General features: G+C 40.6%; 1 protein-coding gene across 1 annotated transcript; it reads right to left on the reverse strand.

The window, feature by feature from the left end:
• Positions 1-7,135: 7,135 nt before the first annotated feature.
• ak7a (adenylate kinase 7a) lies at positions 7,136-13,454 on the reverse strand. The gene is made up of 18 exons (XM_056427680.1): positions 13,254-13,454; positions 12,989-13,141; positions 12,096-12,212; positions 11,916-12,008; positions 11,727-11,837; positions 11,485-11,568; positions 11,316-11,404; positions 11,136-11,226; positions 10,912-10,989; positions 10,650-10,796; positions 10,325-10,453; positions 10,086-10,188; positions 9,584-9,712; positions 9,432-9,497; positions 9,110-9,307; positions 8,125-8,342; positions 7,836-7,994; positions 7,136-7,738 (listed from the first exon to the last, which is right to left on the reverse strand). Exons 1-18 carry the CDS (start codon positions 13,335-13,337, stop codon positions 7,703-7,705), a joined length of 2,085 nt encoding a protein of 694 aa, XP_056283655.1. The 5' UTR covers positions 13,338-13,454; the 3' UTR covers positions 7,136-7,702.
• Positions 13,455-15,624: the final 2,170 nt, after the last annotated feature.

The following is a 15,624-nucleotide window of genomic DNA, read 5'->3' on the forward strand; positions in this document are numbered from 1 at the left end:
GGGCAATCAGAGATAATTATGGGATGTTTATAAAGTCATTGCCTGAGACACGCGTAAACATGAACGCACACGCAACCACCCACACACCCAACACATTCTTAACTCATTCACTGATGTAAACACAGAAATATCAGATCCATGATTGAGTCAGAACCCTTTAATTAACTCCTAATTACATGTTTTCAGTTGGTTTGTCAGCAGGCAACAACCAGAAGACCCTCTCGTTCTGCACAGGGATGGATTTCAAAAATCTATACGGGACAGAAAAGCTCAGCGTGTCCCAAGCTGAGTTTTTTTTAGACTATTCCTGCTGCATGGTGATTCTTTATGTGTTGCATCACAAATCAAGTTCCCTCTTTACATATCTGAACAGCTTCATTCCTCTTACAGACTCTCAGGGACCTCTACGCCGAGGCCTCAGCAGACCTGGGTCCCATCAGTATTTGGAAAGCGTTCACATATTTGTATCTGTGATTGATCGAGCGCCCGTCTAGAACATGGAGAACATGAGTGTCATACCTTTCACGTCAGAGGTGTACGATACTAACTGGCCGATACATACACAAGACCATGTATCCACACACACATATATGGATGATGAGAGGATGTTTTACATTAATTTGAACATACAGTTTGCAAAGCAAACACCATCTCCCCATCGTGTCATTCATACTCTCATTAATGCTCTGCGTTTAATTTGACAATAAGTGAAGTAAATAGAGCTCAGAGTTTGATTCCCAGCACTTTTACTGTAAAAAAAAAAACACAAAATCATAAACATGTTGTGCAAAACTCACGCACACACAACCACACATGGCTGCCAGATTGACCAGCTGGAGCGCACATGCTGAAAATAGAAGAGTCCATGTCACGGGACCTCACTGAGAACATCACCTGGCCTGTGTTAGCTGTCCTGAATAAGTCTGATCATAGACTTGAGTGGAAAAATAATTTGAACTATATGTGCAGAATGCCACTGACTCACAAGAGCTACTGCAGTGAAGTATCTGAAACACAATTTAGATTTTTAAGAGGATGATGTTCGGTTTATTTTGGTTGAAACTAAAAGATGCTAAACACTCCAGTGCTAGAGGAGATACATAAGGATGTGGTATGTAAAGCTTCTTATTTAGATTGTTTGATGTTTGTTTGATATTTCATTTTTCAGTCAAATAGATGATATATTTTAAAGACCTGGCCAAGAGTAAGAAGCAAAATGTTAATTAATTTAAATGATCTTATAATCCAGTTCATCAAGTTTTAGTGCAGAGCCACAGCTCAAGTTTACTGCTTTAGTTTTCTGCTTCTTGCAGAAACTAATTAATGGTTCGGTGTTCTTTTAGTCAAGATGAAAACAATCGGTGCAATTGTCTTTGTAGATTGTTTAAATAATCTTTAAAGATAATTCCACCAATTCACATTGCATTATACTAAAAGATCAAAGTTGATGCAACAGAACAAAAGATATCCTCTTTGTTCTTCCTTGTTACTTGTCAACACCTGGCGTCCACATTACCCATGATGCAACTCGTCTGCTGTAACATGCACATAGCAGTGCATGCACCAGAGATGAGAATTAGCTCCAGAGGTCTGGTGAGTTCACCTCTTTCTAACTCCACGCCGCCATCTTTTCTTCATTTTTAAACTAGCAGCACCAACCGACGTCGCCTCAAGTGACCTCCCCTGAGGCACTTCTCCCCAGGTCCTGTAAACAGACTGGGATGATGTCATTCCCAGCTTTTGCTCACATCATAAAGTTTCCTTCTTTGAGCAGTTAAAGAACTCAAAGACAGATTTCAAAGCGCATGATGCTGCACAGCATGTGAAACCTACAGCGCCACCATGTTGCCCTTTGAAACCACTGAGGGTTGACCTCTTGGACCCATGTGGGTGACTGGTTTGCATGCATGGTGAATCACGTCTGCATGCAAGCACACACACACACACACACACACACACACACACACGCACACACACACACACACACACACACACACCCTTTGTCTCTCTTTGGGCTGTTTCATTATCCAACAAAAGCAAACCCTGCTGTTAAACACAGCTTGGTAAGAAGTGTGTGTCTGGGTGTGTGTGTAGGTGTGTGTGTGAACATGTGACACTCTGCTCTGGTGTGAGGTACAGTACAGTAGCAAAAATGGCGATACATGGGGTCTGAATGAATCATTTCTTTCCCGAAGTTTGAACACAATGTATGCAGCACTACTTGTGGTATTTGTGTGTGTGTGCATGTGTGTGTGTGTGTGTGTGTGTCATTGAGAAACACTGAGATGGTTCACTACACTTCCCTGTCCACATACGTCTATGGCATGCTGTGTGTGTAGGTTTGTGTTTGTGTGTGGTCCTCTTCTACCGTTTTCAACCACCAGCAGATGTTAGATTGACCACCACAGGGGTGGTAGATGCTATTTCCATATTTGCTGTGTGTGTGTGTGTGTGTGTGTGTGTGTGTGTGTGTGTGTGTGCATACGACAAGGGTGGTAGAGGATATTGTCACTGGAAGCCATAGCAGATAAAACAACATGGCTAACTTTGACCACCTTAGACCTCCCTCTGACTCCACACACACACACACACACACACACACACACACAACACGGCTGTGTGCACACCATTTGGCACCATGGGTAATTGTAAAAAATGGTTTCTTTTTCTTTCACATTAATCATCTCAATCTCTCCGTAGGTGGAGAATGGAGGATACAAAGGTACGTACACACACACACACACACACACACACAAACATACACCCACGCAGCTTAAAATAACACACTTCACGTACAGAAAAACATGAGGATATAACATTCGGAAGCAATCAGAAGTAAAATCGCTTAAAATGAGTTAAAGAAAGCGGCAGCCGAGACTAGAGGACGGTCTACCCGCCACAAGTGTTCTGCATGTTGAGCCGACGCCCTGCACCACAGAATGAGAGCTTTCTCTCTCGCTTGTTCAGGTGAAAGTCCTCACTAAGACACTATTCCTGGCATCCTGAATGAAAGGTTTTCCACTGGAGGTCGGTCATTATGGCCGAGCAGACAGCGACCTCTGGCAGTGACCACTTTAGAGCTAAATGTTTTTATTTACTGTAATATTAGTAATAAGTTAATTAGTCAATAATATTGATAATGTTACAAGTACCAGCATTGGTACCTAGTAGCCAGATGATGTTATTCTGTAAACAGGACACACAAATGACTCCATGCACACGTACAGTAGGAGTGGGACACTGCATCCACCCTGTTAAGATGTCTTTTCCCAGCATGCTTTGGAGCCAGTGAGGAGTCTTAGAACAACAGGAGGCAGCTGGACCATCTGGGACGATGACTCATGTTTTCCAAAACGGACCTGAGAGCAAATACAGCTTCAGCTATTTACAATGGATTCTCAGCATTTCTTCAAAAGTGTTATTTTAAGAGTTCACAGCTTGATGATGAATCTAATAAGGAACTTAACCTGCTCAAGTGCATCGTGGGAAAAACAACTCTAATGAGGGAGAATAACATCCTCCTTTGACAGCAGTCACATATTGGAAAGGAGGACACGGTTTGCGGATGTTGGGGTCCAGTTTGAAAGCTGAACACATGTTGAAAACATGAATTATGGGAACTGGGTGTGTTTGGTAGGACACCACGTCATCCCCCCATAAATATGAAGTTAAATGTCAGTGACAGAGCTGGACCTGCTCCCTGCTGGGGATGTCCGTCCTAATTGGTTATGCAAGACCATTCTGCCTCTTCCAGTGTCACCAACAACACTTTTATTTTGGCTGACCATATGTTTACAATATAGTGGTTGTTGTTTACATTTGCACAGACAACAATGAACTCATTAGACTAAGTATGACACACCGAAACACATACGACTAATATTAGAAATGACACAAATAATACTTTCTGCAGGCTTCTCACAGGTGTTTTCTCTTACTCTTACCACAGTACAGCTAGTTCTGGTTAAATCATTTTGAGTGTAGAAGATTAAATCAGCCTCATGTCTGCACCAGCTACTACTATAATTTTAGAATTAAAAAATGCAGTAGCGATGGGTTTCAATATGTAAAATGTAAGACAAGATACTGTAAAATAACCTCATATATTGATACGTGGATATAATAAGCTACCAGAACAATTACACAGCTTTGCTTTTAAAGCTTTAACAACCTGGAAAATGATACTCGTGCCATATAATAGTGTTCATTGTTGTACTTAATTAAAGAGACTGTGTGACAGGAAGTGCTTGATGATTTAGTTTCCATAAGAGCGAGCCTACAAACAGCTTCTAATTATCTGCAAATTCTCAGTCACAAAGAAACTACAAAGCAAATAGACACCAGAATGGCCTCCACAACAAGTAGAGCAAAGCATTCCTGTTTTATTTACGATATCAAAACAAGGGCCCTTTGCCTCAGCCAGACTAACTGATTCATAAAAGCACAACAAAGCAAGACAATGTATCTTAAAACTCTTTTGCCTTTAGGTCAAATTGAGAGAAACGGAAACCCATAAACAGACATTTAACTGTATCAGAGAGAGGGCGAGCCTGCCACTCGCCGCTGCTGTTTGCGAGAGGTGCCGAGGCAGTTGCCATATATTTTTCATAATTTGACAACATGTGACGATACATCACGCTGCTTAAGAGTACGACTGTTGTTAGTTGTGATTGGTTTAGCAAGAAAACGCTCCCCCTCCCCCCACCCCTTTTGTGCGATACACAAATCCCCCACCAGTTGTATTCCTACGAGTATCTTGGGTTCACATCCTGATTACCACATTCTGGTAGGCCTACCTAGGACTCTCCCAGATCCTCAAGTAGGCTTGAGACCAGTGCTTGAGCCTGCTCTATCCCTACGGGTGACGTTATGAACCCAGACACCGGGGCGCTAGATGTTACGAAGTGTCGCATTTCCACAAGAAGTAGAACGTAGAAAAAGTGGTTAATTATTCCGTGGCGGATGGCGGAAAATATTTTTCCACGGAGAAAAGTAACAGAGATAAGCCACGCCCCCTAAACGACGCGTATGACGGGGTTAAACCACAAACAGTCGGGCTAGTAAACTCACGCGAGTAAGCGCTGTCAGTTCTGTTTGTGACAGGGTTCATAATGATAAACACTTTCACTGAAGGAATGGAAATTGTCAATATTGTAACGTCTCGGACGTTTGTTTCACTGACGACATGGAGACAGGGAGACGTTTTGGAAGGGATACTTTATTGAAGCATCCACCAACACCGACGGAGAACTCTTAACCTCAGCTCACATTCACAACAAAGCGGTTCACGTCAACCACACTGAACTTCACATTCCCCGGACAGGTTAACCCCACCTCCCCTCTGCTCCACCAATCACAGGCACGCACTGTGGCCAGCATCCACACTGCCTCACCGTGATTGACGGCTTATACCTCCCAATACACACAGCCAACTTTACCGGGTCCCTACAATATGAAACAAATGAAAGGTATTGATTTGTGTGTATATATATATGTGTGTTACTATATCTCTATATGTATCAATATAGAGATATAGAAACATATGTGTGTATTTATATATATGTTATATACACTTCCGTTCAAAAGTTTGGGGTCATCCAGACAATTTTGTTTCTTCCATGAAAACTCACTTTTATTTATCAAATGAATTGAAAATTTACTAGAAAATTGTGGCAGCTGTCCCCAATCTGGCCTCGGCTGCTGGCTGGTTGACAATCAGTCAGCAGCCGATGCTGCTTGTATAAAAGGGCAGCAGAGCTGGAGGGAGGGGAGGAGTGAGCAGAGGCGCATGTTTGGCGGTCTGCTCGGTGTGAGTTTTGACAGAATAAATATGTCATTGAGCGAAACCTCTCTGTGCCTGGCTGGTCCTTGGTGCTGGTGGGGGAAACCCACGGGTAGCGGCGTCGGTCCTGCTACAGTGGAGCCCAACGTGGGGCCCCCTGGAACCCAGTGCCTGAAAGGGATGGAGCCTGGACCTCGGAGGTCTGCAGCTCTGACGGGTACTGGGGCTCGGAGGTCGGCAGCTCCGACGGGTCCTGGGGAACGGGGTTCAGCCGCCAGGTCCAGGAGGGCCTTGAGGAGCTGTTTTCAGCTGTGCTAACATAATTGCACAAGGGTTTTCTAATCAGATATTAGTCTTCTAAGGCGATTAGCAAACACAATGTACCATTAGAACACTGGAGTGATAGTTGATGGAAATGGGCCTCTCTACACCTATGGAGATATTTCATTAGAAACCAGACGTTTCCACCTAGAATAGTCATTTACCACATTAACAATGTATAGTGTGTATTTTTGATTAATGTTATCTTTATTGAAAAAACAGTGCTTTTCTTTGAAAAATAAAGACATTTCTAAGTGACCCCAAACTTTTGAACGGTAGTGTATATATATACACATATATGTTTATATATGTGGATATATGTGCTGATACTACCCTCTGCTGCCTTCACATGGAACTAGCCCCTACTGTCTTTCATGCTGCTGTGAAGTTTCTCGATAGAGTTCCTGCACCACCTTGTGTTGCAGGAAACAGACGCGTAGCCTAAATAAAAGTTAAACGATTCTCATAATATGCAAGAAATATAGTTTGAGAATTTTCTTAAAGTATTGTTGACATTTTTTTTTTTTCATTCTTCAACTTTTGCCATGAACACTGGAATAATTATTACATTTCTTGTTAGTCATAAATGCCATAAACATAGTGTAGCATGAGTCACCATGTTTTCTTTTAGTAATGTAAATTAGAAAGAAACAGGAATGACGTTGTTTTTTATCAAATGCATTTGTTTTTGCTGTGTTTATTCAACTGAAGAATTATGCACAACGATGGTTGTGTTTACATCATCTGGATTATAACTAGTCATCAGGCTTCATCCATCAGAGTTGGAGCTGAGTCACAGACCAGATGGAGGCTGCAGGGGGACGGGTGTGAAATGAGTAGAAACCTGGCTGAACAAACCTTCCTAACGAGCACCGAGCCAAGAGAAACATTATTATTTTTTCATATGGAAAGCGTATTTATTTTACGTTACAAATGGTTATGAATAAATTGTTAAATTGCCAATTCGTCTTGTTTTTACCTTCTTACTAATAGACTTCAATCATCCGATCCACCAAACAACAACAAACAAGAGACAATATATTGTATATTTATACCATATTACAATATATCTGCAAAGTATTTCATTACTCTGTGTTTGTGTAATAAAGCACTAATGAGTGTTATGCAAACAGTTCTTAGTTTTCATATTCACAATCTGCAGGACCCAATATTTATTTTCCACTTTGTCACTTGCTGACATTTTCTCTTGGCATACATGTGATTTGCAATTAATCAATGCATGTATAAATGGATAGACCCTGCAATGGAGCATTTGACCTTTGACCTTATAAAAAGGACGTCAGAGCATCTGACGTCCTTTTTATCTAACAACCCATTCATTAAAAATCTGTTTACATTTACAACTGCAGACTGGATGTGTTATTGTCAATGACAAATTAACATTCAAATGTGTTTTCAAATGACTCACTAATTTTTACTGAATGCTTATCGAAAAAAGAGAAACACAACCCTTTATTAATTACGTTATTAATATGTATAACTGCAGAACTTAATGCAGAAGTTAATTAAAAAGGTGAGTAACTCACAATCACTTCAAATTAAAGGCACTTTCTGATTTTTTTCCTCATTAGATCGATGTCATTGTTGTTGCTTGTTCCGTAGGAGATGTTCAGCCTGCCAAAACAGAACATTACATATCAGCGTATTTACCAGAACAGATCAGTAATGAACAGAACTTTGATCAATATGAGAACCTCGACTGTGTAAATACCAAAAAGTCGACGGGGTCCTCTGGTTTGATCTTGGTGCACTCCACCATGGCTTCAGTGAGCGAGGGCATCACATACTTCATCAGATAGTTCCTCAGAGGAAGAGAGTGAGCTTCCTGCAGCTCGGACTCCTGCCGCTGCACCTCGGACAAATTCCTCTGCTGATGAATTATAGGATATTTCAATTGGCTGATATTATTTACAAGTCATGATATTCTCGTGAAGTAAATACTCCTAATGTGGCATGGTAATTAATCTCGACCATTCATAGATGCATTTTACAGCACTTACCCACTCCTCATACTGAGCAGCTATCTCAGCCAGTGCAGCTTCATTCCTTTGTTTCTTCTCAGCAGCATCTCCAGACAGTTTCTGCTTCCTCTCTTCCTCTTTCTTTCTGTCCTCCTCCTCCTGCTCCTCTGGACCCAGTCCATAGTTTTTGGGAATCCCCACCATCTCTGTGATCTTCTTCATAACATATATGTACTCTGAATCAGCTGCAGTGATCTCTGGAGAGGGACGAGACACACTTACTTTCAAGAAACAGAACCATTGGGAAGGGAGTTGGCAACCTCACTTCAACCGACACGTCAAAAGGACAGTTTCCTTTTAACGGGGATGAGCAGTTTGAAGGCGACCAGCAGAAAGTCCAGGCAGTTAGCGGTTCTTGCCAAGAAGTTGTTTGCCACATGACCTCCGAGGAAAATGGTTATTTGTAGCTATTGTTTTTACAGAGATATACAAGTGTTATCAGTCATCTAATCTATCTCTACAACAAAGCAAATATGTATTTGTCCCTAAAGGTATTCGTTATTTCTTTTAAAAAATCCCTCCTCCAAGACCCGTTTGAGAGAATATATATATATAATATATATATATATATCTTTATATATATATATATATCTATATCTATATATATATTGTGTGTATATATTGTCTGTATATACTGTACATATATCTATATATCTATATAGATATAGATATATATCTATATATATCAGTGGCTTCAACTAAGAATAAGCATGCTCTTAAAAAAATGTAGCAATAGTGTTTACAGGAAATATTATTCATTTGATTTCAAAAATCACTTTAGACCCCAAATTGGTCTTAGACATGGTCACTTTTCTTCTGTTGCCTCCTATAAAACGTGACCTCATTGTTAAACACCGACAGGACGTCATGAAAACCTGCTTCTAATGACCAAACTCACATTTTCTATAAAAAAACATGTTTTACATCTAAGGTCAATATTCCCCTGATGGTAAATGGTGAGTACCGATATGTTCCGGGTGAATTTCCAGCTCATCAAAGTAGTCCAGCAGGGTTTCCTCCGCGGTGCTGAGGAGTCGGTATCTCGCCAGGCGAGGCACAAATTCCTCCTGCGTGTAAGACATGTTCTCAGCCTCCCTCTGTGGAAGTCCCTGAGCTCTCTTCGTCAGGAAATCATCCGTCGCATTGAGGGCAAAAACATGCTCTGCAAAACATGAAACAAGTTGAATAAGAATGTTAGAGAAGATACTTTGGGGGATTGCCTTTTATCCTGTCACAATAGAATAGTTTGATTGGTGGGTAATTAAAGTAACAAATACATCAACAACCTGGAGTGATATTCTTGTTGTACACGCGTGTTTTGGGCATCAAATCCTGGTTCTCTGTGTCCTCATCTGCATAATAAAACCACCACATCTACATTAGTGTTATCAATATTCATAAACATTACAGCGTGGGTAAATGAATGGGTGAAACATACCAGAGAAAATCAGCTTTGCCTCCTTATAGGACTCGGGGAAGCCATTGAGAACAAATCCTTGGTTCCTGCACAGCTTTGAATTCAGCTTTTCTTTCAAAATGTTAACAACGAGATGGTCAGCCAGTCGACCTAATGGACCAACACAGTTGTTTGAACCTAAAGTGAGAAAATAAAAGACTCTGCATGCAACAACAACCCAGCAATTATCCAACTACAGACGTGCCAAATGCAAAGGTGTCAAAATGAGCGTAGCCCTCTGCTTCAGTTTCTTATTATTGAGTAATAATATATATGATTTTTGAAATTTCCCCACTGTGGGATGAATAAAGGAATATCATATATCATATATTCTTCTCACTTTTAATATCTCATAGAAATAGTTTTAGTATACAGGTTTGAATTAATCCAAAAGTTGCTCTCGTCAAACATCAGAACCACAGCTTTTAATGTCAATAAACCAAACCATATCGCTCTTATTGTGGGCTGTGGTTCTCTCACTAACCTGCATTCATTGCAATGCTTTGGTTAAACTGTTCCAGTTGTTTCACTGCAGCAGTCACTTCTTCACTGACAAGTTCAGGGTCAGATCCATTCACTATCGCCTTCTGTAGAACAAAGAAGAAACCCGGAAATTAAAAATGAGAATGAATATTTGGAAGGATTGTCAAATTGCAAAGGCCTTCCACGAGAGGGCAGCGGATTCCCTTTTGTTACTTCACGGCAGTTCAACCTTTCACTGACCAGCTGTGTGATCTTTTCCTCTATGACCTGTTTGATCTCGATGTGTTGTATTTGGTAATGACTGCAGAGCTTCTCTGCAATGATGGTTTTACCCACAGCTGGAGGTCCAACCAGAGAGATTCTGATTGGCTGTGACAGTAAACGAGACAAAGGAAATCATGGCAGCTGTTATCTGGTATCAAAATAGCCTTTACGCCCCAAATATCCCACCAATGTGTTTGTAATGTTGTGGATTACTTTACTGACACATTCAATCTGGCCACACTGTGGATTGGAGCAACATAAATTATTGAAATATGTCCTGCTATCTGTACGAAACACTCACAAGAAGCTGCCTGTGGTCTTTGTATTCCTCAACAATGCTCGCCATGTTTTCAACCATCCCAGCTTCAGACGTCCAGTTGAGACTGAAGTCTTTTATAATGGAAGCATCCAGGCGGAGGTTGATATTAAGGTATTCCATTTCCTCTTGCTGAAATAAGTCACGAGTTTGAAAAAAAAATCCTCAAAGTAGAAATAATTCAATATGCACATTAAGAGACAAGATTCTTAGTTATTTAAATAAGAATACGCATTTCACACTGTACCGTATAAGCCTTCATGGCGATGGCATCCTGCTCAGGTACTTTGTTAATTTCTCCGGAACCAAGTATTTGGCTTATCATCTGGAGGGTTAAGAGTCAGAGAACAGATTATTTTTGTCATTTTCCCTCTAGGACAGTAGAAAGCTCATCATTGGGTCACCAGTTTGACCGACAGTCGTGTTTTACAACTCAATGTATTGCTGCATTATTGTTTATAATAACGTTACCTTGACAATATCCTCTAAAGTGTTCTTGGAGTCATCGACAGCAAGAATGTACTTTGACTTTGGCTTGAGTTCAACAATGTTTTGGATCACTCTGAAAAAGAAACAGAATTCAGCTCTTCAGGAATTATCAACAGAAAATACCCAGAGTGAATATGTAGGAGTTCAGAAAATTAAAATCACCCTGCAAGATCATTTACGTGAATCATGGGGATATGATTCGTGCCCGGTCCAAAGAGAGGAACTTTTGGAAACTGCATCAACCAAGCGACCTATAAAAAACACAAAGATATTTTTTAGAAGATGATACTACAAATTGGGATATTAGTACTATACACACATTAATATCTACCTTGAAAAAGTAGTGAAAGAGGTTCTCTCCCTCTCCATACTGAAGACCACAAGCTACAACATATCCAGCGAGCTTGGACTTTCTCTGTAAGATTGGAAAATCACACGGAATCTGTGATGTTCGTGCATTTTCATTTTAAAACCCTCGCTTAATACATTTCCTGGTAAAAATATATGATTATTAATAGCATGGAGTCCAATGCCACCATGCTGGTTGGAATATTTGTTGAGTAGTGTACATACACCTCTGCCCAGTTTCAGCACAAGTTTCTCCAAACTATTGTGGTTTCTGAAATTGGGATGTGGCCTTCTTCTTCTGAACTCTTCCTCTGTGAGCAGAACATTTGTTTCTTCCTGAAGAGAGAAAGTATTTTACAAAAGGTGGTGTTTCATTCATTGGACAAGTTTGCCAAGATTTTTCTCCAGACTCACCGGATCCAGTGGCTTGGTCGTAGCCCAGGTCATCACACTTGAGACTAAGATGAACATTTTTCGAGACTTGAAGTTCTCCATCTCGGCATGAAGACCCGTTGTAAAAGATAGGAAAAGAGTAGAGGTGTGACGGGAAACAACAAAGCCAGTCCGCTGCATAATAAGCCTAATTACTCACTTACTTGTGATTGCCCATGTGGCTTCTTCAATCTGCTGTTGTGTAGCACTTTCTGAGATGTTGTACACCACTATGTCACACTCCAGCAGGCGCTCAAGAAGCTTGTCTCGAGTTGGTGACTACCAAAAGAGATGAGACATCCAATCACACATTGTCCGGAAATAGACATAATCTACATATACAGTAGTTATTATAGTTACTTGTTATGGCAAGTATAAGCAGAAATACCACATATAAAATACTCAAGTCTTGCATTCAAAGTATTGTCAGCTAAACATATGTTATTAGCATTAATGCGGTAAACTTATACTTAATACGGTTTTAAAAGGTGCTATTGAAACATAAAAGTACTCTTTATGCACACACTTGGGGATGATTATTATTGATGAATTTTAAAAGCAGCATTTCACTGGTGTATTTTTAACTGTGGATTGGTTTAATCTAGAAGATTAGATAAAATAATCCTTTATTAGTCCCACAGTGGGGAAATTTCAGGATCACAGTAATAGAAATAAAAGATACAAATATAACACAAAACACAAAACACAATAACAATACTATATACTAATACTAAAATACTAAATATATAGAGGAAATAAAATATATACACAAGGTGACCAAAGTGAATCATGTTGTAGGCTACAAGTTGGTATGCTTTGTATTAAAATAATCTGTAAAGTAGATTCCAAATGAAAGCTAACAAGTACTTGTAGTGAGCTAGACGTGTCAAGAGGCACACACTGATAGGATCTCATGTATTGTACAAGTACCCCCACCTCTTATTAGCCTCATATAAAGCTTTATTATATGCATGTTAACTTCTACCCTACCTGATGCTTTTGAAAGGAGACGAACTGAGGGATACGACGTTTAATTGATTGATGTAATGACTCACCGGATACTGTTGGAGCAGAAAGGGCTCCTGGCCACGGTTGATGGACGCAGTCCCCACTATTTGAAAAGCAGGTTCACCTCGAGCGGAGGAGCTGTCTCCTGCTTCTTCGGCTTCTTCGGCGGCCTCCTCGTCCACGGTGGCGGTCGATAAAAACTGTTGAGACGGTCAGAATAAACACTGGAAAACTAGTGGACGACGAGCCATGTTATATGAAAACGTACATCACGTAAGCGGGTAGCAACGTGTTTATCTTAGCTGACGGTACCTTAGCGATGTGTCTGGAGGAATATCTGTCGACGTCGTTAATAAAAATACGTTTGGGACAAGTTTGTTGCTTTTCGTCCCCCATTTTAAAAAGACGAGCACATTAGAGCTGAAGATTTTCGTTGTAACAATTCACGTTATGACTAACTTTTACGAAATAAGTAACCTAGCTAGGCTAGTTTAGCTATTTATTTATGTTGCGTTCTGGGTCCGTTACTAGGCACTCACATCGGTTGCTACGGGTCAGCCAATGAAATGCTACGCTGAGAGTGCGTCGGGGTGACACGTCGCGTGATGTGACGTCATCGCTGCAAGCCCAGGTGAAATGTTAAAACCTGTATTTATTATTTTGTTGCTTAAAGTAGTCCAGTTTAAACATATGGAATCTAATCATAGTGGACTATTCATTCCAATTATGATCCTGATGATGACTATATGACTTTACATATTTATGAACACTAATCTTTGCACATATGTAACATTTGTGTTGCCCATTCATGCCCAATACTGTATTTGTAGTCCTATCATGCTGTTGTTGCATTGATATAAGGAGATAAGGGAGAAGGTTGGTGTGTTTTACCATCTCAGCTGTACATCTATGATATAGGGGACTTTAAACATCAGATATGTGTTTTTGCTGCCACATTTATCTTTCAATGATTTACAGTTACACAGCCACTAATGTGATTGTTATGATGATCGTGTCAACCAGCAGGCAGTTTGTCAAACGCCCCCGAGCCAGCAGCTGTTTACAGCCGGCATGTGGCACATTTCACAGACTGCATGTTCATTGTCAGCGGCTGTTCACTGAAATGTGCAGTGACACAGATAATTGTAATCCTCCGGTAGGCTACTATGGAAAAGTGCAAAACATGTTTATCAGACTACTAGTTTCTTTGTCACGTTATCTAAGTAACATCTATTTATTTAATAGTCTGGAAATAGTACAAATCGACCAAGAAGGTGTGAAAGTACATAAGTAATATCAACTTGATTTCAAGAAATTTCGACCTGGTGGTCAAATAAGTGTTTTCTTTACTTAAAGGACTAAAACGCCTTTATAATTTCTCCCGTATATTGTGCAATGTGGCACAAAATACAACAGCTTAGTCTCCTGTGCTCATTTTCTTCAGCCATTTCCACTTTAATATGTATCGTCACATGCATCCTCAATAAAACAACAACAACTGGCGAAGCAAGACCTGACTGTTAAAAAAGCAGTTGTTGCTAACAGTTGCTGAGGTGTGTGTGTGTGTGTGTGTGTGTTAGAAGAGGTAGGGAGGGGGGGGATGCAGTGCAGAGGGGGCAGCTGTCATATCAGACAAATGGTGTGCTTCCTTCATGCCCGTATAAGGACGAATGTCCCTCAAAACCACGACCCATTTAAGACCAATCTGCTCTATCCTGATAGAGACCTGGTGATAAAGATAGGACTGGCCAAAAGTACATCCCTGACTTGAAGGGAGCTGTTGACAAAACACAGCGCCGGTTTCATCCAACGGGATGTACTCTAACTCCTACATTTTGCTCAACAATGTGAAGCATTTGTTCCCTTTACTGAACAAGAGAGTCTTCTCCAAACAAACACTCAGTGAAGCACTTTTTGAAGCACGCATTCCAGTCTGTCTGGTTTTACTAGTGTGCAGTTTATGTAAATGAATCAATCAATTCAACCAAGAATCATTCAATCCAGCACTAACACAATAAGCTTGTGTCTTTCTGTTTGTGGTTTTCTTTTTTTCTTCTTTCTTTTCTTGTGAAAGTGATTGGATTTGTCGGCTGCGGTTTGTAAACACAACACTGAAAGCTGGCCTCTCCTCCCCAGCTCAGTGTGGGTCGGGATGCTCTTCCCGAGCGACCGCAGAAGAGCTTCATAGTTTAGCGCTGAGTTGGAAATGAGAATTGATGCTCGCCAGTGGGTGAAGGCCCATACCCCAGACTCAGTCTTGTTTTGGAACGAGTTTTTAATGTGTTGTTATCGTGTTGTAATACTTTGACTCAAGTCATGCTTCTTCCACCACTAACTGTTCATCCGAGGGGACTGCAGTCACTCGCTATCTCTCCTGCTGCTGTGCAGTATATCGAAGCTTCGCTGTGGCCAGACGAACATCTGATCCATGCGTCCAATTTTAACGACAAAATCGTCATATGCCTTTATTTCTTGGGTGTATGTTGCTTTAGATTTCTGGATGACTTCAATCATTGAAGAGCTGACGAGATTAGTCGATCAATTGATTAGTTGATCAACTGAATAATGGTGATAATTGTAATCATGGAAAGTAATGTTTCAAGCAAAAATGGCATTCTCTTGTTCCAACTCCTCCATTGTTAGGATGTGCTGATTTTCTTCGTCTTACGAAGAAGTGAAGTGA

This window comes from Pseudoliparis swirei, chromosome 12 (assembly GCF_029220125.1).
Source record: "Pseudoliparis swirei isolate HS2019 ecotype Mariana Trench chromosome 12, NWPU_hadal_v1, whole genome shotgun sequence".
Lineage (NCBI taxonomy): Eukaryota > Metazoa > Chordata > Actinopteri > Perciformes > Liparidae > Pseudoliparis > Pseudoliparis swirei.